The 25310-nt window shown below is 42.2% G+C and overlaps 2 protein-coding genes across 2 annotated transcripts in view; both read left to right on the top strand.

Moving 5' to 3' along the window:
• The window catches only part of LOC138599395 (transmembrane and coiled-coil domain protein 3-like), a 34972-nt gene extending 14209 nt beyond the window's left edge, over positions 1–20763 (top strand). Inside the window, exons 2-5 of the mRNA XM_069671051.1 lie at positions 12764–12934; positions 13436–14217; positions 16397–16532; positions 18034–20763. Of these exons, the coding sequence (XP_069527152.1) occupies positions 12764–12934; positions 13436–14217; positions 16397–16532; positions 18034–18336 (1392 nt within the window). The 3' untranslated portion in view covers positions 18337–20763. The remainder of the gene's footprint in view (positions 1–12763; positions 12935–13435; positions 14218–16396; positions 16533–18033) is intronic.
• A 1325-nt stretch (positions 20764–22088) lies between these two features.
• Positions 22089–24916, top strand: eri1 (exoribonuclease 1). Its single transcript, XM_069671347.1, has 7 exons — positions 22089–22453; positions 22738–22919; positions 23050–23266; positions 23353–23436; positions 23521–23630; positions 23740–23854; positions 23967–24916. The coding sequence occupies exons 1-7, from the start codon at positions 22379–22381 to the stop codon at positions 24207–24209; spliced, it is 1026 nt and encodes a 341-aa protein (XP_069527448.1). The 5' UTR covers positions 22089–22378; the 3' UTR covers positions 24210–24916.
• Positions 24917–25310: the final 394 nt, after the last annotated feature.

Below are 25310 nucleotides of genomic sequence, written 5' to 3'. Positions count from 1 at the left end.
AGTTAGGGCGTAGCAATGATGCTAAATGCTTCCCATTGATTTCCTGTTGCCTCCATCATCACGTCTCTGCTGTGTGTTGGAGCTGTGATTAAGTGGATAGATGTTCAGAGCAGAAGCAGACCAGATGAGACAATATGACAGCATGACGGATGATTAAAGAGCGATCCGATTAAATGAAGTTGCTTCAAAAGGAGGGTTGAATGTGGTTTTGTAGCAGCAATGATTTTTTGAAAGCGCTGTGGCAATGGGGATGAATAACAAGGCAATTCAACAGTGTAATAAAGGGATCCATCGTTAATATATTCCATGAAAACTTGAAGCATGGACAGTATTTGTCTCTAAGTCAGCCTCTGGATAATGCGGACACGTCTTGTTAAGCCCGCCTCGAGCTCAGCTTGTGTGTAGGCGTGTGCAGAGAGCGGCCTGTTAAGACTTGAAGTCAGTGCAGCAACACTGTAATCAGTCACACACTGTTTGCTTCCACAAAGACACACCTTGGGTCTGGCCTCAGCACAGGTGTGGGGGCGATTCAGGTGAGTGTTACTCGTGCGTTACTGAAAGAACAAATGTTGACACAAAGGATCAGACAGAACCATATATGGAGGTCTTTGGATCACATCCTTTGTAACACTTGTATGATAGTATTAAAGTTTATGTATGTAGTACAAATTAGTGATTATGAGCTTTACAAAAACTGGAGTACATAAAAAATACTGAAAGATAAATGAGAATAATGAAGATTACGCCAAACAATAATTAAATGCAGTGTTTCCCACAGATTGACGGCTTACCTGTGGCAGCAACGAGGGGGGGCGGGTTGCGTATCAAAGCATGGTGCTCCAACCAGCTACACTTAAAAGCTTTTAAAACAGCGCCACAAGAGCGTCCACATCTTACAGGAGACATCACACCTCAATCAATGCATTTACACGTGGGATGCACCAGGGACGTTACCCTCTGTTTTTTGTGTGCGTTTCTCTGGCAAGCATGTGTTGAGACGCCGCACACAAGGGGAGAATGTCCAGTAGATAATCGATGGTGGATGAAGATCAGAAACATGATAGAATTAGCCGCCAAATATACTTGGGCGGCCATTAAAGTCGTCATTTTAATATTGTGCATCTATTTGACAATATAGGCCAAAAAAAATCAGATCATTTTTTCTTCCTGTAAAACTAAATATCACGTGTGCTTACGTAAGCTAGTACCAACCAATTTCAACCAATAATATCATGACATCCACCTGTCAATCAATCTGCAACATTTAGCCGCAGAGCACCAAGAACGCTCGGTCAGTTAGCTAGCTACTGCGCTGTGGAGAACGTCTGTCCACGCCCACTTCTCAACGATCAAATCAAATCCCTCTAATGATATGTCCCGCCTGCACGTCCTGTTTCACTCGGAAATACGTCACGATACGGAAGCTAGGTACTCTCGAAATGTTTCAGCTCGACTTTAATATAGCATGTGTGTGGGAAACACTGAAATGATTAGTCAGTCTGAAGCGAGAACAATCAATCAATCGTTTGAACCATGTTTAAGAACAAAAAGTCAGTAAAACAAGCCTACAATAAAACTTGTAGCAGGCATTTTCCAACACTTTATGACATTAAAAGACCGGAAGTATTCTTCGATTCATAGAGAGAGAAATCTGCAGATTAATAAACAACAAAAAATAGACGTTAGCTGCAACAGTGCACCATTTCTCTGACAGCAGAGTGTCTCCTAATATGGCAAATAATTGCAAAATCCCGCCAAAAATAAGGAAGATGAAGTCAAATTTGCTGACCATCACTCTTCAAACATCTTAAAATAAAAGTTTTAGGAACTAATCGTGTGTTTTTGAAATATAATCCTCCTAAGAGTTCTATTTATGTCGATCCAATAAAACCTCAAATATCTTGTTAATATAAACAGCACAAGACAACCACAGACACAGACAGAGTAATAATGCCCTTGTTTCAATGCTGAATTTCGCCTAAACTCTGTGTTTTTATATTCTGGTCCTCTCCCCGTGTTTCCGTCTGTTCTGTGCCTGTTTTTGCTTTCACTTATCCCCTGGCTGATTCTCTGCTGTACCTGTGGAGCCCCTGGGGAAGGTCTGTCTGTCTGCTGGCTCCTCATCCCCACAGGAGGCTCCTCTCTGAGGCCACAGAGTCACGGCTCATCCCCCGCCTCCAGGCAGGAGACTCTCCAGTCCAATTCATATCTCATTTCACCTTAAACTGTCCTCTTTTGTTATTATAGGCGAGCTGAAAGCGGTGTTCTTTCTCCGTGCGTGCTTTAAACAGAGTTTAAAAAGGGAACGGTTGAAAGAACTCACTTCGGAGGATAGTTGTTATTCTGTCTCTCCCTTTGCACACATTATTTCCTTACTGTTACAAACACGCTTTTTTAACACATTAAAACTTATGTGAGGTTTTGCTTTAATTGCAGGCATGAATACAGAAAGTTTCTCTGCTGAATTATTAAAATCTTTGAGGTCAACTGAGGAGATGCGAGAAGTTATGAGCCCTCAAATCAAAGCAGCGGTGGTGTAAAAGTCCATTAAAAAGCTTTGGTAGCGCTAATGTGAACACAGCGTTGAGTAGCCCACAATGTGCGCAAGGTAATCTTAGTGATGAAAAGTGCTGTTAGAGACCCAGCGTGGGACTTTCACATTTATTATTCAAACAATAATTCTGTTCGATTTGCTCCAGAAAGTGTTTTACATTCACCACCCTGCACTAAACGCTCGGCTGCTTTTGAGCTCATTCTTGCCTCACAGGTTGAATGCATTTGAATTCAATTGCAGGTGCAGCGGTTTGTGTAAGCTGTACACTATTCTGTGACAGCGTGATGCATTAGGCTTTGTGGACAAGCGCTCTCAGGAAGCACAGTTATAAATTACCAGGCTCGGTACAGAGTGGCCTCAGTGAACCAATCAGTTTGCTGGATTTAGCCTTTAAAAAACTTGAGTGCCTAAATACATCTCTATATTTGTGCAGAGAGCTGCTGTGTGTTCTGAGCTGTCAGGAAAGAAAGTAACAACAGATTAACAAAGATATTGGTCTGGATGGACCGTTATATATTTGGTGCAAATGTTTATTAAATCTTGCTAACATTGGCGATTCTCTGACTTCTCCTATAGCGCCCCTACAGGCCAAAGTTTGGAATCATCCAGTGAAATATCAGAGCATCTACTTGAAGCATTGGCACAACATTTTGTACTAAAATTCGTGGTTCCTAGATGATGAAGCCTGCGGACGTTTGTAGCTGTGTCCCAATTCAGGGCCTGAATCCTTCGAAGGACGTACTTGAAGGCCGATTGTGTCACAGCGACGCATCGAAGGCTTTCCCATTTCGAAGGGCTCCTTCAAATGCGTCCTCCTTTTCCTGGGCCGCAAAGGATCCATCGGGTGCATCCTTCGGGGGCCAGACATATCCTGAGAATTACGTGACGTTAGTTATGAAAGCTAGTTAGCCCGCTAGCTGCCTGTTGCTAGGCGACAGCAGCTGCATTTGGCGATGCAAGGTTAAAAGCTGGTGACACAAACAGGAAATTCTCCGTAGACGAGACCGTCTCATTTCAGTTCTGCTTTAGCGTCTACACAGGCTATGAACGATTCATCCTTCGTAGGCCTTCGAAGGATGAATTGAGACACAGCTATTGACTGCTGATTAGCAAAGATTAGCATGCTAACAACCTGAACTTACCGTAAAATTCGGAGCCCATTTTTTTAGATCTATTGAAAGTTCGTCTACAGCGAATTTGACAGTAAATGATGATCATAGTAAAACATTGAAGCTGCTAAACATGAGGATGTAAGCATTGTGAGCATGTTAGCTTTCTGATGTTAGCACTTAACTCATAGCACCTTCCTGCCAAAGCTCATAGCTAACTAGCTAGCGTGATGTTTTTTATATTTATGGATTTCATGGTTACCCTTAGTTTAGCATGATGCCTGAAGATTGTTACCACCCCTACTTTATATTCATGTCATATGTCGGAGCTATTAGTGGTGTTCAGATATGCTGTTATTATTATGGAAATGCAGGTCCTCCACCTCCGTCCATGTAAGTCACATGTCATCCCCGTATAATAAGCCTGCTTCCTGTGATTGGCTTAGAAGGCGGGTTTCTCTAAATCTCTTGATCTTCTCCCCTGATCCCATTATTTCCTCCCCAACACTCAAACACACACCAGTTTAATTCAGCCGGTGTTAATCTGGCGGGCTGCTTCAGACTGTTTCCACGCTGGGTTAGAGCCGACTAATAGATGACTAATGTGGTGTAATCCCTGTAAATTCAGTGTTTTCAGCACTCATTTGTTACGCATATGACCAGTAATTAATCCTATAACCATTATACATCATTTGCCTTCAGCTTTCACATATTTAAACTGAGAGATTCACATATTTAACTTATTCTTTTTCTCTCCAATTTAATAGGAAACTAATGAATGAACGTTTTTATTGGTTTATTCATTATTTGGTCTGAATGAAGCCGTTTTCAGAGGAACATTCTCCTTCTTAAAGAGCTAAAAACAGCCAAATAAAGAAGCTTTTTTTGGCTGACAAGGTTTTCATAAGATGACTAATTTGGCGACTATTATGCTAATATATAATTATTAATTAAATCAACTAACTGTCAACACAAAAGCTGCCACTTCAGACTCCATCATGTCCCATATAAGGGCTGCAACTTACAATTATTTAAGTTTGTGATTAATCTTCTTTATCCACTTATCGTTAGTCTATAAAATCAGGCTGCATGGAGGCGCGTCATAGCTAGAAGGTTCCTGGTTCAAATCCCATGTTCGGACGTAGCGGGCCTTTTTGTGTGGAGTTTGCATGTTCTTTCTCCGTGCGTGCGTGGGTTCCCTCCGGGTGCTCCGGCTTCCTCCCACAGTCCAAAGACATGCTCGTTACATTCAGTGGTGACTCTAAATTGAATGTGAATGTGAGTGTGTACGGTTTTCTCTGTGTGTCAGCCCTGTGATTGACAGGCGATCAGTCCAAGGTGTAGCCCCCGCCTCTCGTCTAATGACAGCTGGGATAGGCTCCAGCCCCCCTGTGACCCTGTACAGGATGAGCGGTGTAGAAAATGGATGGATATGTGAAAAATGAAAACAACTTCTAATGTGCTGTTTTTCCAAAACCCAAATATATTCGGTTAACTTTCATGCACAACAAAGCAAAGCATCAAATATTTAAGAAGCTGCAACCAACAAATGTTTGTCATTCCTGCTCAACATACGACTTTTATTAAAATTGTAGGTTACCTTAAGTTATCTACACACATAGAGGGTATGAATCTTCTCAGGTGCTTCCACTATCTTCCTGTGTGACTGCTGACACTGACAAATAACGTGTGTTCAGTAAACGTCTTAAGCAGCATTCATTTCCTGCAAACAACCTTGACTTGATGGATTACTGTTGTGGATCGACTTGTCCTCTCGTCACTCGAGGACAGCTGCTGATTATTTTTTGACTAACGAGTCTCATCTCTGTGTTTTGGCAAAATGACGCTGATGAGCTGAAGGGGAGCAGAGGGACGTTTATGAGTGATTGCGTGTTTTATTGTTGCCTCGTTTGTGACGGGGGTCTACCTCTGGCTCGTGTTAGTGGAGAATAAATTGATGGGTCGGAGGCAGAAGGAATCGGCTTCTGATTCTGAGCCTGGAGCAGCAAAAGTTTCCTTTGGGCAGTTTGTGTGTTGCTGTCGGTCCGCTGTCTCCCCGCGGCAAGGTCCCTGCTCCCAGCTCCGTCAATGAGGCCCTCAGATCAGCCGGTGTAGTGGGAGATGAAGTAGCACTTGCTGGCCCACATCCACACCGCGCGCTTCCTCTGCAGCCTCTTATCTCAGATTTTGAATAAAGAAAGTCGATGCAAATCACACACCGACGCACGCTGACGCCTACACACCGTATCTGTCTCATCATGCATGCTTTGTTGAATTTGGTTAGGCCTCAAACGGATGATTTGTTTACATTATTAGTTAATCTGTTTCCTTTAGCCATGCTAGTGACAGTTATGAGGCTCTGGTCGTCAGCTGGTCCAGACAAAAATATCTAAACATCCACTGGATGGATTGGCACAACATTTTGTATTAACAGTCGTTGTTCCCAAACTATGTTTACTGCTGAGTTTTGTGATCACCTGACCTTTACTTTAGCGCCATTAGGAGGTTGTTTTTAAGCAAAATGTCTCGATGACTGTTGGATGGATTGACAGGCCATGGATTTCTATAATTTGGGAGTCAATCTGACTTTTCCTCAACACTTAAGTTGAAGACCGAAAACCTCCAAAACTTGTGACATTACCCGTTAGCCTCAGCTGTGCATTGTGTTTGGTGCTAATTAGCAAATGTTAGCATGCTAACAGGCTAAACTAACATGGTGAAAATAGAAAACATGCCTGTCAGTACCCGATCCGTTCTGCGCATGCTCATACTTATTCCTGCCCGATTTGTACCTCACGTGTGAACGCTTGACGGCAGCAAGTCTTGTTTTTAATAACTTTATTAACAACACAATATTAGACAAATACACAACACTGCAATACCAATAACAGTACGTGGCTGTTATTAGCCAACATTAAAGCACAGAAAAGTTGCACAACTGCTTGTTTTATTAACATAGATTGTTAAACGAACTCTGTATCATACATACTAATTAGCTTATTTGGTAAAACTAGCTAATTTGACAGCCAACCCAATGACACAACTCTCTCATCTAATGTTACACGCCAGCACACGAACACAACTCTCTCTCGAGTCGAGCGATGCATGCGCAGAATGGATCGGGCCTGTTAGCATGCTAATGTTGGCATTTAGTTTAAATCACTGCTGTGTGTACATATAGCTTTATACAGCTGCTAGCCTAACTGTAAATACATCTTGTTGTTTCAGTTTTAAACAGAAGTTAAAATCTTCACGTTGCTGGTTTTGTGTAACAAAAGGTTCAAAAGAAACAAAACCAGGGCTGCAGCTAACGACTACTTTGAAAGTCGACTAGTCTTAATTAACTGCACAATAACTTAATCTTTGTTATCTCTCAGCTAACTGTGCTAACTAACAATTAAGACCATAAATGAGTTCATTCAAAAATATGTCATTTAATAACCGTTGCTGCTGATTTGGCTCCTACTGATACAAGACACATTTTTGTCCTTTTAAAACCAACGACAGACAAAGTGCTGACATAACAATAAATCAAATCAAGACACAACTCCATCGTGCCTTCTCTTCAAATGCTCGCACATTACTGACGTGCTCCGGCTTTAGTCAGCTTTACAGGCGATCCTTGTCTTCGCAGCGTTGAGGGTGAAACGCTGCCACACTTTAGGACGCTTTACCTTCACCTCCCGCTCGCTGTTTTGCATGCTCAACTCTAAGCAGAGATAGTAAGGATGCGAGATAGCTCACCCCTCAGCAACTCGGCTCTGGTGTTATGTCTGCGCACAGCATGCAAAACAAGCGATGACGTAAACAAGTAATTAACGACAATTAGATTAGTTGGAGTTTTTGTTGACTGTCGACTGAAAAGCAGCAAATTCTTACATTTGAGAAGCTTGTATTCGACTAGCTGTTCACAGAAAATGCACAAAAGGACAATTCAATGACTTCAATGGACTTGTCATTTTAGAAATAGTTTAGTGTTTGTGTGATTGATGGGGAATGTAGAAGATTGATGAAAGCAGCAGAGCATGTCAGATTGTTGCATATGCACTGACAGTGGATATGTGCACCAAAGCTTGCAGAGAGCTGCAGTTGTTATGCAAATGAACCTCCTCAGCCACCATGATTTTACATTTTCCAAGCCTTTTCTCTCGGAGGCCGTCTGCTGTGAGAATCACATTTGGAGCATTATTGCAGCCGATAGTTCCCTCCAAGGAAATTTATCCGAGCCCATTCTGCGCTCACATCCAGACATATACTTGTTGTTTTTTGGAGACATATGAAACGTCTGTGTTCAGACCAGTGAGGATATTGCTTTATATTACCCAGTGGTCTCATGCCCTGCTGTGTTGTTAGTGTGTTTTGACTGTGTTCACCCATCTGTATAATAATCTAAATGGCCTGTAGTGCAGACCGAGGTCACAGGACGAGTGGTGGACAGATAACTGCTCTGTAACGCAGACACGTGTGTTCCCTGAGACGTATGCTGCCCCCGAGTGTGCACATGGTAATAATTTCACCCTCAGACCTACTTTTCCTGTGGATGTTCAATACGTGTTCAGACTGCGGAGCGTGAGGCACGGCCAGCCACATGTTTACACTCTTGAATGTCCTGCAGCCGGCTGATTTATGACCAGGATGTTTGTGTGTCAGAGGCAGCAGAGGAGGGCAGGCGAGCGGGTTGGTTTGTGGACATGGAAGCGTGGTCTGTTTGCTAATGTCTCTTAAAAACTTTGAATCCTTGAAGTGAGTTTAGCGTGTGCCGCGACAGGAAGCTGACACACTTTCTTTGCAGTGGGCTCACAGTGTGATCATGTGCCGATCAATAGAGGCTTTCTAATAACTCAGGCAGCAACCGAGAACCATGCCGTCAATTTTAATGACTTAATTGTCCGTTAATTATTTTCTCTTACCAGCCACTGCTTCAGCCACGTTGGGCTTTGACATTTGTAGTTTGACGAGTCACCTTAAAAGTAACACGTATAAAATTTGTTGGCAGAAGTGATGCTGGTTTTTTTATTGTAATTTTAACGACTTAAAGAAGTAGACAGGAGTTGCACATGGTCATGGTTTTTAACAGAACTCAAATTACGATGTCCAAATTCAAAGCAGCAGAAGTAGAAGTAATGTCTGTTTCCCCCCCCCCACATTATTCTGTCTTGGCAAAACGTGCCGCCTACATTACCCACAATGCAACATGGCAGAAGTCAGAAGTTTGGGAGTGTTATGATAATTCAGGGTGGTCGGGGGCTGGAGCCTATCCCGGCTGTCATTGGGCGAGAGGCGGGGTTACACCCTGGACTGACCGCGACTCAATCACAGAGGCTGACACACGAAGACAGACAACCTTTCACTCTCACATTCACACCTACGTGCAAATTAGAGTCACGAATGAACCTAACGAGCATGTCTTTGGACTGTGGGAGGACGCCGCAGTACCAAGAGAGAACCCACGTATGCACGGGGAGAACATGCAAACTCCACACAGAAAGGCGCGCTACATCTGAACCGGGGTTAGAACCATGAACCCTTTAGCTGTGAGGCGACAGCGCTAACCACTGCACCACCACCGTCACTTGAGGCAAATCATGACACTTTACCCAGCTCCATCACCTACTAGAAAGGCTTCATACGGCTGTTACAACACACATACAATGGTTCTCCCAAAGCCCTGTAAACATACTTGTTTACTTCAATGTGTAGGGAGAGGGACTCACCTGTAAAATGAACAAAATAAGAAGGTTAAATGTAGATAAAATGTAAATTACTCTAACATTATGCTAATTTCAAGCTTCATAATTCACTCTGTGATACCTCCTACGACTCAGTCAGCTGTGTCCCTTAAAGAAACCCCGCCCCTACAAGCCCGCTTTCTTCTGATTGGCCAGCTCTCTGAAGCCTGCTGAGCAGCTGTGTGAAACCTGGCGTTCACAGCAGCCTGCAGACTGAGCTGAGAAGCCTGGGGATTACTCCAACATACTTTTACCTACAGATCTGAAACTTCACCCACGTTCAGTTTGGAAATCCAACATTGTAAAATTATATATATATCTTAAAATATGAAATGGCATAATACCCCCTCTTTAATCTTGGCTGCCAGTAGCCTGCATTATTTTGGAGGGGATTGACTTCACTCAGCTTAGAGCAAGATTAAAACTCGGAGGGAGATTAAAACAGCAAAGAGAAAAAGTAAAAATGGACAACAGCATTGGCAAGACTCGGCACTTTTTGTCTGCTGGTTTATTCATGTAATTTTAAGAATGTAGAAGTCTATTGAATAAAGCCAATGATTAAGAAATGACAATGCACCTTAAGTAAAAGCCCGGCTAAAAAGTTCCTCAGACAATTTCCACTCATAAACTCAGAATTGTGTTGGTATATAATTCAGGTACATTCACTGCAGAGTGCACAAATAAAACCTTCAGAATATTTAGTCTCCAGGTGGCTGAAAATTTAGGGTTTCTAGGCTTCTCCGTACGGCTATAAATTCTTAAAATCTCATCACAGCCTGGCAGAGTGTAAAAGCCGCCTCTTTGCAGTGAAAACAACTCGAGATTATTTATTCTTCTATCAAGCAAAATAAACGACGTTTGAAGCAACAAGCAGCAAACACTCCTTTTATTTAACGTTGATTATAGCAGCGATATTTATACCACAGGTTTGTTCTGGCCGCGTCTCGGCCCGTCTGGTCGGAGCGATGGATGTGTGATGTTCTGAGGGTGTGAGCCATCTGTACTCAGGAGTAGCAAGAAGTCCAGTTTGATTCAGAACAAAGCCTTAAAAGTTGCAGTTTGATAATGTAGGACTTTTTGTTCTCTGTTTGGGTTGATGGCTCTGCAGGGTCGAGCAGCTAAAAGCCCCAGAACACAATTAAAGTGTCATGAAGTCTGCTTGTCTGTGTGTGAGACAAAGACAAAGAGAAGAGAGCCAAAAACGTGCCTTCAGGGTCTGTCAGCACAGCGGTTTCCTCATGTGTGTGTGTCAGAGCGTAGCCTGTTTGTGTGTGCTCCGCTGCCTTGGCAACTAGAGCTTCCACACACTAATATTTTAGTTTGCATTACATAATAGTCTGCTATTGTCAATACAGTGAGTGGATTTTCTGCAGAAGAGGCTCTAGACGCGGTTTGTCTGCAGCCCTGGGCTCCACGCCGCTTCTCTAACTGACCGTTGTGCATCTCAGGACAAATTTACTGTTTCATCAGCGGCTCTGTCCCTCCAGTCTAAACACAAGAATCCTCCCAGGACTACAGACTCAGGACTCTTTGATCCTGTGTGTGTGCTTTACTAAGACGTAAGACAGGTAGACGTAGATGGAGAGAAAACAGTGAAGGCAGAAGATGAAAGAAGCCATAAACATGTGATATTTTAAATCAATGTAACTGACTGTGCTGCTGGTTTTTGGCACACAGTTCAGCCTGTGCTTTCATCTGCAATATATATTTCATGCCTCCTCTTTTTTTTACTGTGTTTTCCCTGTACGTATGAGGCTTCTGTGGAGCTTTAGTTTTCTCTCTGAGTTCCTTTTAAATTAACTTTCAAGGTCAAAACATCTCAACCACTCTGTTATGGATTGCCGTGATCTCCAGAGGCTGAATCACACTTACTTCCATGCTCCCCTGACTTTTCCTCTAGTGAACCATGAGGTTGACCTTTGCACGCCAACACTCTAAACTTTGACATTCATAGTAATTATTGCACCTGCTGAACATCAACATATTAGCATCTCATTGGGTTAGATGGTCGTTCAGTCTGTAGGGATTTGGCTTGGGAGGGTGGCCGGTTCACGTCCCGGTACGAACCAAGTTAGGAATTGAGGCTGGTAGCTGCAGATGTGCCCGGCTCCATTCCTGGGCACTGTCAAGGTGTCCCTGAGCAAGGCACCCAATCCCCAACTGCTTGTGGTGCAGCCCATCTCTCCGTTAAAGGAGCAGTTCGCCCCTGGAAAAAGCCGCTGTCAGTCAAAGCTGGTGTTCTCTGTAATCGATAGAAGCAATAATATTTGAAATTGGCGCCATAGCTGTGGAGGAAGTTGTACAAACAGCTCGTGGTTTCGTCCATTCTACATTCCTACAACACCCAGCATGCATTGCACCCCTCCAAAAAGAGGAACAGCCCAGCGCTGGTCTACATTTCAAACCTGACGATTTTGAACGAGACGTGACATCAGAGGCGGGCGGCCTAGATTGAGGAAGTGTAGTTTAGCAGATGACGCCTTGTTTTCCAGGGCCCGTTGAAGAGCGTCCTCCAAAGGCACAGAGAGAAATTGCATTGTTTCCCTACCATAACGGCGTTAGCTCCCCATGATAGCATGATAGGACTGAGGTTGAAAATCGGCTGACTGGTCCTTTAATGCACGTTCATGGGGTCCTGTTTGTGCATGTGTGTATTCCGAGCCTATGTTTGTAATAACAGAGTGAAAACATTGACTTTCCTCTTGGGGATAAATAAATGACTGTGTGTCTCCTTCTTTCTTCTTCCTGCGAGCTTGTTAGCATGCTGGCATTTAGCTCAAAGGTAACGCCTCACAGAGCAGCTAGCTTGGCTCTGCTCTCAGTCTTGTTTGCACATAGTTTAGTCTGTCAGAGCCTGAAGTTTGACAAATATGTAAATAGTTCTGTTTCTATAACAAGCATACTACTTCAGAGAGCTGTGATTTTCTCTCTGGAGGGGCTGAAGAGGCATTATATAATTGTGCACCTCTCAAGTCTCAACAACAGTTATTATCCGAGTTAGAGCTGTCAGTGAAAGGTAAAACCTCTCAAAGGCCTGAAATAATGATGAGGGTGTCGGATGTTGTCTGGCTCTGGATTCAGCTGGAATTGTTTAGCTTTGTTTAGCTTGTTTTTCAAACAATATAAATTAGCGCTGACTCTATTAGTCAGGTCACATCAAAAGACTCGACTGTTCTATTTGTTTTTGAAGAATAAATGTTTTATTATGGCTTATTTTCTCGTTCCAGGCTGTCAAATGAAAGGCTTGGCTGCTTTTCTTTCCTATATTTCACTGTCAACTGTTTATGATTGGGTTAGGGAAACAAAAAAAGGACACTATTAGGAATAATAATAATTAAATCCTCTTTATTTGTTCCTGTATGTTTCAATAGGCTGAGCGCAGCGCCTGCGATGTCAACATCCTCAGCATCCCGGTGCCCATCCGTCGCGGCGGCTCCGAGTCCAACCTGGACGTGGTGGACAGCGTGGGAGACGACGGAGTCGGCCTGGACTTCAACAAGGGAGCGCTGGGTATCGACAGCCTGCAGCAGAAGATCCTCAAGGTCAGCGGGGACGACAATTAGTCACCTCCTTGTAGACTTACTGTGCTTGACCTTCAGGACAGTGTGTACACATGTGACACGTGGACTCTCTGAACATAAGACATGGTTAAATATCTCCTCCGCTCGGTTTGTAGGGCAGTTAAAGACGTGTTTCTTTTTCCAATAATGAGATAATGTCTTTTAGATTTCCGCTGTGAATCTGCAGACACCAAAGAGGCTATGAATTTAATTAAGAAGAAATTGCACCCATCTTCTAATACATATTTCTTATTAGAAATAGTTGAGAAGAAAGACTGTGGGCTAATGTTACAGCTAAAGAGCAGCTCAGAGGAGATCTGTGATCGAGTAAAATATTAAAGCCTACAAGCATGTTGTTGTATCCACTGTTGTGACGCAGACCTTAATCAGTTTCATGCAGAGGTTTACAGATTATACAGTTTGGTAAAAGCAGCTCAGGTATATCTTTCATTTAAAACTTTTCTCCTTTATTTCTTGTTTTAGGTGACCGAGAAGATCAAGGTGGAGCAGACGGCTCGGGACAAGAATGTCGCTGAGTACCTGAAGCTAGTGAACAACGCCGACAAGCAGCAGGTGTCACGAATACGTCAGGTGTTTGAGAAGAAGAACCAGAAGTCAGCGCACACCATCGCCGGGCTGCAGAGGAAGCTGGAGCAGTACCACCGCCGCATGAAGGACAGCGAGACCAACGGGAAGCAGAGCCACAAGGACGGCAGCAGCAAGGAGTCCGGGACTCACAGCAAGGAGGGCAGCCTGAAGGACGTCAGCACCACCGGGCGACACCCGGCTCTGGACAAAGTGAAGACGATCGGGCCCGGCGTGTCGCTCTCGCCGCCGTTCTTCTTCAACAAGTCGCGGGAGTTCGCAAACCTCATCAGGAACAAGTTTGGCAGTGCAGATAACATCGCCCACCTCAAGAGCTCCATGGAGTCGGGGTCGGGGCTGCAGGCGGAGGGCGGGGCGAGGGGTCTGAGCGGGAGCGCCACCACCGTAGCCAAGGCGAGCAAGTATCAGAGCGACGACGAGTGCTCCACGGGGACGTCTGCATCAGCTGACTCAAACGGGAACATGGCCGGGGGCTCGGGGGCGGGGTCTGGAGGTCCGGGGAGGTCGGACTCCAACGGGAGGCTGGGGGAGGTGCTGGACATGGTGCGGGACATCAGGGAGTCTCAGGCACAGCTGGCGGAGGACATGGAGACTCTGAGCACGCAGTTCAAACGGGATTACAGCTACTTCACGCAGGTGATCCAGGAGGAGAGATACAGGTGGGTGCAGCATCAGAGAACATGTGTTTCACCACACGGAGCACACACACACGCCCACTGATGGTGTGTTAGAGTACAATCCAAAGTAGAATTCGTAAGTAAGTAGGTCAAGCAGCACTCTTTTAGATTGGAGGTGGAGTATTGAGCTTTCTGGGAAAAGCAGACTTTTAAAGACACAGTCGTCCTCCTGCAGCAGCTCTCCCCTCTCTGTAAACCACCAGCACATTCACCAACCTGCACACGTCAGATTCTGCTTTCAAGGTAAATCTCTACGGCAACACATTAAGATATTACAGGAAGATAAAGTCAGCAGGCAGCCGCGCAGGAGAAGCAGCTCAGAATCCATCTATAATCTCCGCCTCTGAAACACTTTGCCGATATTGACACATGATTTGTGGATTAATCGTCGATTCCCTTAAAGCCTCTCCGGATGATAAGTCGGTCTTTCTTTTTTTGGGCCGCTTTAGCATGTAGGCAGGACTTTACTCCATTGATCAGGCTTTCACTTTCATTACCTGCAGGCATGTGTTGTGCACACAGATCTGTGTTTGTGAACACCGTCTCTCTGAAGCTGATTGAACAAAGTCTCCCGTCACGAAAAAGATTGTGTAAAGCCTTAAAAGGAGGTTTAAAAATCTGCTTTTGTCCCCGACCTCTTGAATCACAATATGCTGAAAGGTTATTTTCCTTAATGACCCCATAAAAAACTACTCCAGCTTAAAAACTATATAAAATGAGATTTTTCAGCCTCTTCAATGTGCAATGACCTGAAGTCTTTATAGAAAAAACTAGGGCTGCACTTTGTGCTGTTTTTGCAACTGCTTGAATAAGTTAGTCGTGTTGCTTTGTGGTGCAGACTCAGGTTTCATGCACTCTTGGCTGATTATTTTTTCTTGCTTAACATCACTCGAAATACTTCCAAACAACCACTGACGAGCCGTGTCGGGGGACCGTTGTTTCGGTTTAACGAGTGACTCGCTCTCTTCCTGTTTTAAGTGTAACAACAAGCAGCTGAGCGTTAGCAGCCTTCATTAAATCGTTTGCACAAACAACACAAACAACACCTCAAAGACGTAACAGATGAGTTTATTTTGAGATCGTAGTGAAAAATAACAGAGGCATCAAGAGGACAGCTGCGTATTTTCCTCCCGTTTTCAACAGCTGCTGTAACTATGACAACCACAGACGCATTCCGCAGAGAGTCGCCAGTTATCAGTCACTTGTTGAACCGAAACACCGCTGTCTGTTGTTTACTCTTCCACTCTAAACTGCTCTACTTGGCGTGCAGCAGAGTTTTCTACGGGCGGAGCATTTTAAATGTCAATATCGCCGTCAATCAATTATTTAATTGTGAGGAACCCAAAATCATGATCGGGATTAATATTCCATTAATTGTGCAGCCATAGTGTATAGCGTGTTTTATTAAATATAGACTGAACTCGACTTATGAAACATTTATCCACCATCCACTCTCAGCCAGGTTATCCTAAGCATTACTGTGATTAGAAAAAGATGAGTAAAACAAGTGTTAAAGAAATTTAATATTTAAAGCTACACAGATGACAGATGAATAGACTATAAACAAAAATTAAGAAAAAAACAAGTAAAATCTAAATATTTTGTATAATTTCTCTGGCTTTTTTCTTCAAAATTACAGTCGCACTTTCCTCTAAAAGTCCTTCAAATGAACCATCCCAGAAGGAAACATTACTTTTGGTTGGACTGCTCATAATGCATGATTACACTTCGGGATGACCTGAAGGATCACAAGTAAATACTGCCTAATTTAGGGCTATAAATTAATTTGCTTTTTGTTGCAGTCTGAATAAAATATTGATGACGACAAATGTTTTAACTTCTCCTGCAGGAATCCAGTCGCCCTAACCTTTGCAGATTCTGTTTGTACAGGTGCTGTTGAACCTTGAAGAGCTTTTGACAGTTTTAAAGGACCATTATAAAAAGCATTCGTAAACTAAAAATAGATAGCAGAGCTTACACACAAACCCGCAGACTGTTGCTAAGTCAACCAAGGGCAAATGTTTTCAGCAGTAGTACATAAACGGCTGTACTGTAACTCGCCCACACACACTCTCAATTATGCATTGTTTCTCCCTCTGTGCTGGGCCTCCACCTACTCTTCATCTTTCTGTGTGTGTGTGTGTTTGCTTGTGTGTGTCAGGTATGAGCGGTTGGAGGACCAGCTGAACGACCTGACGGAGCTCCACCAGCATGAGACCAGTAACCTGAAGCAGGAACTGGCCAGTATAGAGGAGAAGGTGGCGTACCAGGCCTACGAGAGGGCCAGGGACATACAGGTAAAGTGTTGTTGTGTACACACTCATACACACAGTTAGCCTATAAGTAGCTGTTATATAATGTACCACCAAACCACACTTGCCTTTGACACACACTTGACTCTGAAAACTGAAATAATAATCTGATTAAACAATGAAGAGAGAATTCTACTTGGACATTTTTAAACATCTATGTAGTGATTAAGTCATTTATCAAGCAAAACATTTGCCAAAATTTCTAAATCTGCAGTTTCATAAACGTGATTATTTGTTTATTCTCTATTTTGTTTCATCGTTAATTTGAATAGAACTGCTTGATTGGAGGAACTGTTTCAGGCGTCCCAGTTAAGCATGTTTCCTCTGTAGATAGTATCCATGGTAACGCTTTATATTAAGGTCCTCGTAATAAGCGTTAGTTAATCGGTGATAAGACTCTTATAAGTCTTATAAGATACTTATTAACATTAATAAGACATTTATAAGCACTTATAAGAAACTTGATATTATATTAATAGAAACTTAATTTATAGACAGTCTAAGAGCTTTAATAGAAGTGTTTACAATAGCATTACAAATGCATTCATTGGGTTTTACTCACTTTATTATGCCATTGTTATGCCTTTACTAAGCTTTAGAGTTGCTTTATTAATATTAATACATACTTTACTATGCAGTGATTAGCAATTCATTATGCACTTATTACCAGTTAATTGTGCTTTTTTGCAGCTAAAGCGAGAACAGTGCCTTATTTAGGTTAATTAACCCTTTATTATGCACTTATATAGCCTTATTAACATATATTTAATGTTAATAAGCATCTTACAAGTACTTATTACCTATTAACTAACGCTTATTACAAGGACCTTTATATAAAGCGTTACGGTATCCGTTTTTCAATCCAAATGTAGAGCAAATTGTAACCAATTGTAATTGTCCAAAAATCAATAGGAGAAAATGTGAATGAATTACCCTAAAAAAGCTTTTTCATTTTCGGCTCATGGGTATTGCAGTATTTAAGGCCCACAGCTAAACTTATAAAAAAGATGATGCTTTTTGAGAAAACAAGTTGAAAGAAGTAAAACATATAATCAGATGCTTAACTCTTTAGTTTGTTGCATTATCAGGGAACCTCTTGTATTAAATAATATTTTGGATATGACTAAAAGAAAACATTTTAACCGGAATTAAGAGTGAGAAAAAAAATCTTCCAGAACCAGCAGCTCCTCTCCATCTCCATCTCTAAACTTTGGGTTTAAGTCTGTTGGTCACCAATTATCGTTTTAAAGTGTTCTGTGTTATAGAGGAAGACATGCAAAACACTATCTTTGGGCCGTTTTGCCTAGGTGCATCTCCCGTTTAATTTTAATATATTACACTGCTGTTTATCTCTAATGCAGTAAATGCAAATTCATATCTAATCTGGTGTCACTGCCCTCCCCTTATTAGTCATAGCTCACCTGTAATATCCTGATCTTAACTGAGTTTTTTTTGTGTGTGTGTGTGTGTGTGTGTGTGTGTTTAGGAGGTCCTGGAGTCGTGTCAGACTCGTGTGTCTAAGCTGGAGCTCCAGCAGCAGCAGCAACAGACGGTTCAGGTGGAAAACACCGACGCCAAAGTGCTGCTGGGAAAATGCATCAACATCATGCTGGCCATCGTAACGGTGATCCTCGTGTGTGTTTCCACGGCCGCCAAGTTCACCGCCCCGCTGCTGCGTAGCCGCCTCCACCTGGCACTCACCTGCGTGGGCGTGTCGGTGTTGGCGCTGCTGTGGAAGAACTGGGAACATTTACAGTGCGCTTTGGAACGACTTGTCCTCCCACACTGATCCAAGAGCTGCGCTAGTGAGACCTGATAACTTTGGCCGACCTAGGTGTCCGTGATGTTTGTCGTCATGGCAGCGCAAAACCTGGGGAGGAGTTTACATGTAGCCTTACACCTGCCCCAGTCCCCTGGTGATTCTAGGCCCCGCGGTGACTGATTTATGGCTCTGCATGTCTAAAAAGGGTCCACACAAATCCACAAAGCCTTTTCCAAGAATGCACCGCCGCAGTGATTCCAACACATACACGTAAGCTGATATAATTTATCACAACTGAACAAACCTCTGCAGCGAGCTGTCTACAAGGAGGACACATAAAAACAGGGCACAGCGCTGCCGTAACAGAGTACCACTACAGTCCAAAGTATTGGACCATTAGGAGATAAAGCAGCTGGGATTGATCACATGGCAGCCATGTTATTGGCTTCTGGATTCATTAGAGGATACTGGCTGCACACAACAACAGACGCTAAACTAAATATAGAGGAGTGGGCATGAAAATACACGGATTATTTCCTGTCCTTAAAGGGAAGTGTATCTGTTATAGCAGCACCTCTGAACAAACAAACACTCGCTGGCTGCATGAAGCCGGTCGATCAGTCTTGAACCTGCACAGTATGCCTCATCGAACACCAGCCAGCTGTGACGACACAAAGACACATCCACCTGAAGGTTGATTTGTACTGTGTGTGCTGTTGTGTATTTATGTGTTCCTGTCAGTGTCTCATTCAAAAGGACAATTTTAAAGTTTTAAACTGTTTGCGTGTTTGTCTGTGTGAGTGTGTGTTCATGTGCTGTGCGCCTGCTTGTGTGTCTACAATGTTTGTTAAAGAAACTGTCTCACATTTTGTGAAGTATTTGCTTTCTTGCTGAGAGTTCAGGTGATTTCCTGTATGCCTTATATCAAGCTAGAGCCAGGAGACGAATAGCCTAGCTTAGCATAATGAATGGAAACAAAGGGAAACTGCTAGCCCGATTCAATCGGTAACAAACCATTGAACAGAACCTGTAAAACTCAACAATTAAAATGTGATATACATCGTTAAATCTTTAAAATGAAGTGTTAATGTTGCTTTCAATGGAGTTACTTTAACTTCCTGCCACAAACACAAAATAATGTGTTAATTAAAAAGCCTTCGCTGTCCCAAATCCCACTTTGGGATGAGCCACGCTAACTGTCTCCCCCTATTTCCAGTCTTTGTGCTAAGCTAAGCTAACCAGCTCTAGCTTTTTATTTAGCATACAGACATGAGTATCAGTCTTCTCAGCTAACTCTCAACAACAAAGCTTGGAAGTATTTTGCCCAAAATGTCGAACAACTACTTAAAAGGAAAGCTTTCAACTGCCTCCTGTATTGTTAGTTTGATCCTTCAAGGTTTTTGTCCCTGAAATATCTGTTTTTGCTTCTCGAAGCTACTTGAGAAAATAACTTGGTGTGTGAGTCGATGTGCTTTACTCAGTTCCAAAGACTGCAGCTTTAGCATCGACCAGCTAGCATGTAAACGGTGAGGAAAGCTGTCAGAGAAAAGTCTTGATTTTTATTGAATTGCCTTTTTTACGAGGTGAACAGAACAAATTAACTTTTGTGTGAAGCCTTTGATGTTGTGCTGCGTTCATGTCCGATGGGAATACGAATAGCTATTCTCTTACTGTTCAAAGTGCTGACTTGAAAAGATTCCCACCTGTTGAAACCTGTGTAAGACGCCGAGGGTGATTATTACTGCTGCTATGTTTGATTTGCTCACAATAATTCCTTTCAGCATTTTCACACCTGACTCTCTCTAACAGCTCGGAAGTGACTCATTTGAGATGAAACTGGCAGAGACAGTCCTGCCCTGCCGTCATATTTTAAGACTTATGAATTGTAATGACTTTTTGTTTAATACTTGAAGTAAGTAAGTCTGTTCTTGCACAATAATACTTGTAAATATCAGGTCCATGTCCATCTTCCCAAGCAGCATTTAACAATTAAAACTGCTTATCCTTTAGCAGCTGTTTTTCCATTGTGACATGAATGCAGCACAGAACAGACAGAGGAAGCTGAACAATGTAGCTCCACGCTCCCTAGCCCTGTATCACTGTGATGATGAGGGGACTGTTGCCTTTTAAATGCAGCTTATTTCTTCTTACTGTTTCACTTCTGTTTGCGTCCCTTCAAAAGCCAAATATGGACATTTTTAAGGCACCTTAGCCTCTCTAAAGAACACTGAAATTACTCTTTTTATTGTGTTTTGTTTCCTTGATTTCAAAATTGGCTAAAACACTATTTCTGTCTGCCGTTCAGGAGAGACGTGAACCTCTCCAAAGCTCTATTTTAAGTCCATAATGTATATTTTCACATTTCTGTCTCTTCTATGTGCATTAGTTGCTGGTTATGGGTTTCCATAACATTATTTTTTTCAAAAGAGAGAATAAATCTTTGTTTTTCTAAGACTTTCTGCTTCTTATTATTCCCCTGTTTTAAAATTCCTGCCATCTCATCCATTAAACATTATCCATCAGACAGGCTGCGAGATGTAAGGGCAGGGATCAAACGACGCTGCAAGCACTATAAAGAATTCATACATAAAATGTGCGAAAATTATTTAACAAACACAAGCTGCACAGTGCAAACCAAAGTGTTTAAGTAACTTATCTCAGTGCAGACATTTTAATTAAGTCCCGAAGGATTAACAGACGCATCTTGTAACAAATGTCATGATGATTTGACTCATCTTAATTAAAAAAGCTAAAAACTAATTATCCTAGGAGCATTTCAGCTACACTGATGGGTATATGATTGGCTATAGAACGAGTAGCAGCTGTTTTGTCCATCATTAATCTTTTATCCACTCTTGCCGGCCTCAGATTCATTATTCAGACCATGTTTTGCCCTGCTTCGTTCCTCCTGCTCTTTGTCCTGCACACTGCTCTTTTTCTTTCCCAGTTCATTTTCCTCAAACCACACAGGGACTAGTTTGGTTCAAACTGCAGCACTGAGTCCAGTACATTAACATTTTTATTAGGCACCTAGAGCACAAATACAGTACAGTGTAAGTATGAGTTCATGGCACAGAATAAATCATAGAGGAGACTGCCACCTAGCTGTCAGATACGAGCAGTGCCAACAAATCATCAACTGCAGCCAATGTTTGATACATTTACATATTTTTAAAGATTTTAAGGAAATCTTTTATATACTTTTAAAGGAAGATACTAGAAGAAAAGAATTGTGATTTTAATACACCCTTATTACATAACAAATTACCGTCTGTGAACGTTTTAAACATATAAGATACATTTTAAAGTTTTTTATGTATATGTTTAAAAAAAAAAAAAACAGTAGCCACTATTTAAATATTTTTGATATTTGTAAGATAGTCTAAGGGCTGAAACAGCAACTTTTGGGATCAATATGTAACTAATTTAATTATTCCTATACCAAATTTCGCTGAAGAAAACTGAATGGAAGAAGGAAGATGGAATCCTGGCTGTATTCCCTACTGCTAGGGCCGTATACAGTATTTGCTATTCAATACTATAATAGTGCTATTTAATAATGACAAATAAGGCAAAACATGTAAGCTAATAATGCAGAACAAAAAACAATTACCAAAAACAAATATAAATTAAATATATATATATTACGTCTTAAAAAACATGGAGCGTCATCCACAACACAAGGTGGCGGAAATGACTCATGTTGTTTTGGCGCAAACCGGAAGTCATCATAACTGTCCACCTTAAAAAAAGTTTCATGTTGCTGCGGAGAGCTAACACATCAATGGGTGCTACTGGAACAGAAACAGTAACATTGTCGATCAAATGCGTTGTTAGCTTTTCATTTTTAATTTTATAATAACAACTTCACGTTTTAGCGTTGCAGTTAGTGTTGTTAAAGTTGACATTAGCGAAGTCGCACAGGAATGTCTGCTGTCCTGTTAGCTCATGTTAGCAAGTGTTAGCTATCGAGACCACTAGCGTTTTATAGTGGATTATTTTTATACATTTTACGCTTGAGTAGTTGTTTCAAATAGCTGATTGTTTTCAGGATTTATTTGCACTTTAAATGGATGAGCACAAGGAGAACATTAACGCCAAGGACGTCTATGTGAAGATGTCTAATACAAGAGAGGAGGAAAAGGTTGGTATCAGCAGCTAGCTAACTTCATGTTGTCACTTAGGAGGAGAGTCAAAGCTCACAGTGGCCAGTCACTTAACATGTTTGTAACTTTAATTTGTGACCTGAAACTGACAACTGTGACCTGTGCAGTGTGCACCTTTACAGATCATCACATCTGACACATTTATTGGACTTTGATCTCCCATTATCTCTTTCTGTAAACAAACCAGAATCCATAACTGGCTTAATGCCCCATTGTATTACCCTTCTTCTGTGAACTAATGACTGACATAATTTCTCATCAGGCAAAGCCTTGCAGCAGGATTTGTCCTGCCGAAGAATCTGCTGCTCAGGTGTCTCCGTCTCAGTCAAACAGTGATTTCAGTCATCCTGTGTACAAAGAGATCGCTCTGGCTAATGGACACATCAACCGCATGTCAAAGGACGAACTGAGAAAGAAGTTAGCAGAGCTGCAGCTCGACACAAGGTAATACTAGATTCCTGATTGGTTTAAAATGCACTTCATATTTTAATCATCATATTCCAGAAATGAATTAGTGACTGAACTTCAAAGCCTAGAAGAAGTGTTTCATAAACCGTTTTCATTTTGTGTGTAGGGGTGTAAAGGATGTGATGAAGAAGAGGTTGAAGAGCCACTACAAGAAGCAGAAGCTGATGCAGACTGCTGCAGAGGGGGGACCCACTGACACCTACTATGACTACATCTGCGTGGTGGACTTTGAGGCGACGTGTGAGGAGGACAATCCTGCAGACTTTCATCATGAAATCATCGAGTTCCCCATGGTGCTCATCAACACGCACACGCTAGAAATTGTAAGTTACGGTTGTAATGTTCAATTTCTAATCCGCAGGGCGAGTTTAAGATTAATGATTATGTTTATATGTCTTTTATTTTGAAGGTGGACTCCTTTCAGGAATACGTCAAACCGGAGTTGAATCCACAGCTTTCAGACTTCTGTGTGAAGTTAACAGGCATAACACAGGTTAGTTGGTCCCAGTTGATTTGCAATCAGTGTTGTAATTTTATGATCAGCTTTTTTGTGATTTAAAATTTGATGTTGTTGCAGAAAATGGTGGATGAAGCAGACACATTTCCAGCCGTCCTGCAGAGGGTCGTGGACTGGCTTCAGGAGAGAGAGCTCGGGACAAAGTACAAATACGCCATTCTTACTGACGGGTATGTTTGAATTCAGCACTGCTGCAGATTTCTAACTGAACCCATGTCTCCTCTTGTGTGTTTATTGAAATCTTAACCAAAGGCTGCTTTTGTTCTCCATCTCCTTTAGAGCCTGGGATATGAGCAAGTTCCTCAACATCCAATGCAGAATCAGCCGCATCAGATATCCTCACTTTGCGAAGAAGTGGATTAACATCAGGAAGTTGTATGGAAACTTCTACAAGGTTTGTGTTTATTGTCAAAAGACCGGGGACAGGATTTAAATGTCATATGTTACAATAACCACCAAAATTGGATTGTTACAACCCCTTCTAAACGTCTGTGTTGGCCCTGCAGGTCCCCCGCACACAGACGAAGCTGAGCACCATGTTGGAGAAGCTGGGTCTGAAGTATGAAGGTCGCCCTCACTCCGGCCTCGACGATTCACGCAACATCGCCAGGATAGCTCTACGCATGCTGCAGGACGGCTGTCAGCTGCGCGTCAACGAACGCATCCACGCCGGCCAGCTGCTCTCCGTCCCCAGCTCCGCTCCTGTGGAGGGAGCTCCTCCACCACACGGCCCCCGCAGCAGGGAGTAGAAACACAAACTGAGGCTCTTTGCCCCCGTGAGTTACAGGAGGAGGAAGAAGATGTAGATTTTCTGTTTTGGAGTTTAATTGCTGTAGATGGAGAGGGGTGTACGAGTTGGACTAAATGGGATCAACACTTGGATTTAAGATTCAAATGTGATATATTTTTACACCAGATGTCTAAAAAAACAGAGATCATTCCAGTGTGTTGTTGGAGGGCTTCTTCCTCACCAGCTTCAGTGTAAACATCAATCACCCTGCCTTATTGAGCTGCTAATGTCCATCAAACAATCGGATTAAAATGCCTTTCAGCTGTAACAGGATGGTGAACATTTTAGTTTGATTCAGGTTTTGCTTTCAAGAATACAACTTAAAAAATTTCAACAACTCTTGAGGTGTTAATATAAAAAAAAATCTCCGTTTTAGCTTTGCTCGTTAAATGCCAACATTTGTGCAAGAATTTTAAACTAAAGAACCACAAATGCTGCTGTTAGTGCTGTGCTGCATCATAACAGACACAACATCATCATTCTGTTTCAGAGTGAGGTGATGGTTTGTAAATGTTCCTCTGGACTGTATTGAGAGCTGATGAGACAAACTTCACAGTCCTTCTGTTTTTCTGTGTCGTGTCCTTTCTAAGGATATTGAATACATTTTATTTCCCGGAGGATGCTTTATTTTAACAAGAACAAATATTCTGAATGCCAAAGTGCAAATAAAAGATGTTTTTCTGTTCTTGTAAACAGGGTTTGTCTCATCTTTGTCCAAACTTTAACGTATATATTGGACAGTGAGGACTCTTGTACTTTCAAAAAGGGATGAGAGAGTTGATCACGAGTTTCAAAATCGGTGGTGAGTATTTACTTTTTAAAAACTTGACCTTTATAAAAAAGGAAAATCTGAATAAGGGTAACAAATGACACATATTTACTGACACCAAGTGTTTTGCTCCCACACACAAACCATTGTTTTTAGCATCTCTGTGGGGTCACGCAACCGGTTTATATATCTTCACACAAGCTGTTTCTTATCTCTGTAGAGTCACGCACACACAGGAACTGTTGTTTTCTGCACGTCCCTAAACACAAACTCTTCATCTTCGTGGGGATT

This window comes from Semicossyphus pulcher, unplaced genomic scaffold, assembly GCF_022749685.1.
Source record: "Semicossyphus pulcher isolate SPU_LCO1_2020_fin unplaced genomic scaffold, fSemPul1.0.p SCAF_20, whole genome shotgun sequence".
Classification (NCBI taxonomy): domain Eukaryota; kingdom Metazoa; phylum Chordata; class Actinopteri; order Labriformes; family Labridae; genus Semicossyphus; species Semicossyphus pulcher.
The sequence above is the reverse complement of the archived record's forward strand: the minus strand, read 5'-3'. Positions and strand labels throughout refer to the sequence as shown.

Excerpts from the sequence above, each read along its gene's own strand:
- eri1 (XM_069671347.1), top strand. The coding sequence starts at position 22,379 with ATGGATGAGCACAAGGAGAACATTAACGCCAAGGACGTCTATGTGAAG. Across the intron at positions 22,920-23,049 it reads GAGCTGCAGCTCGACACAAG|GGGTGTAAAGGATGTGATGA; the intron begins GTAATACTAGAT and ends TTTTGTGTGTAG. Across the intron at positions 23,855-23,966 it reads TGTATGGAAACTTCTACAAG|GTCCCCCGCACACAGACGAA; the intron begins GTTTGTGTTTAT and ends TTGGCCCTGCAG.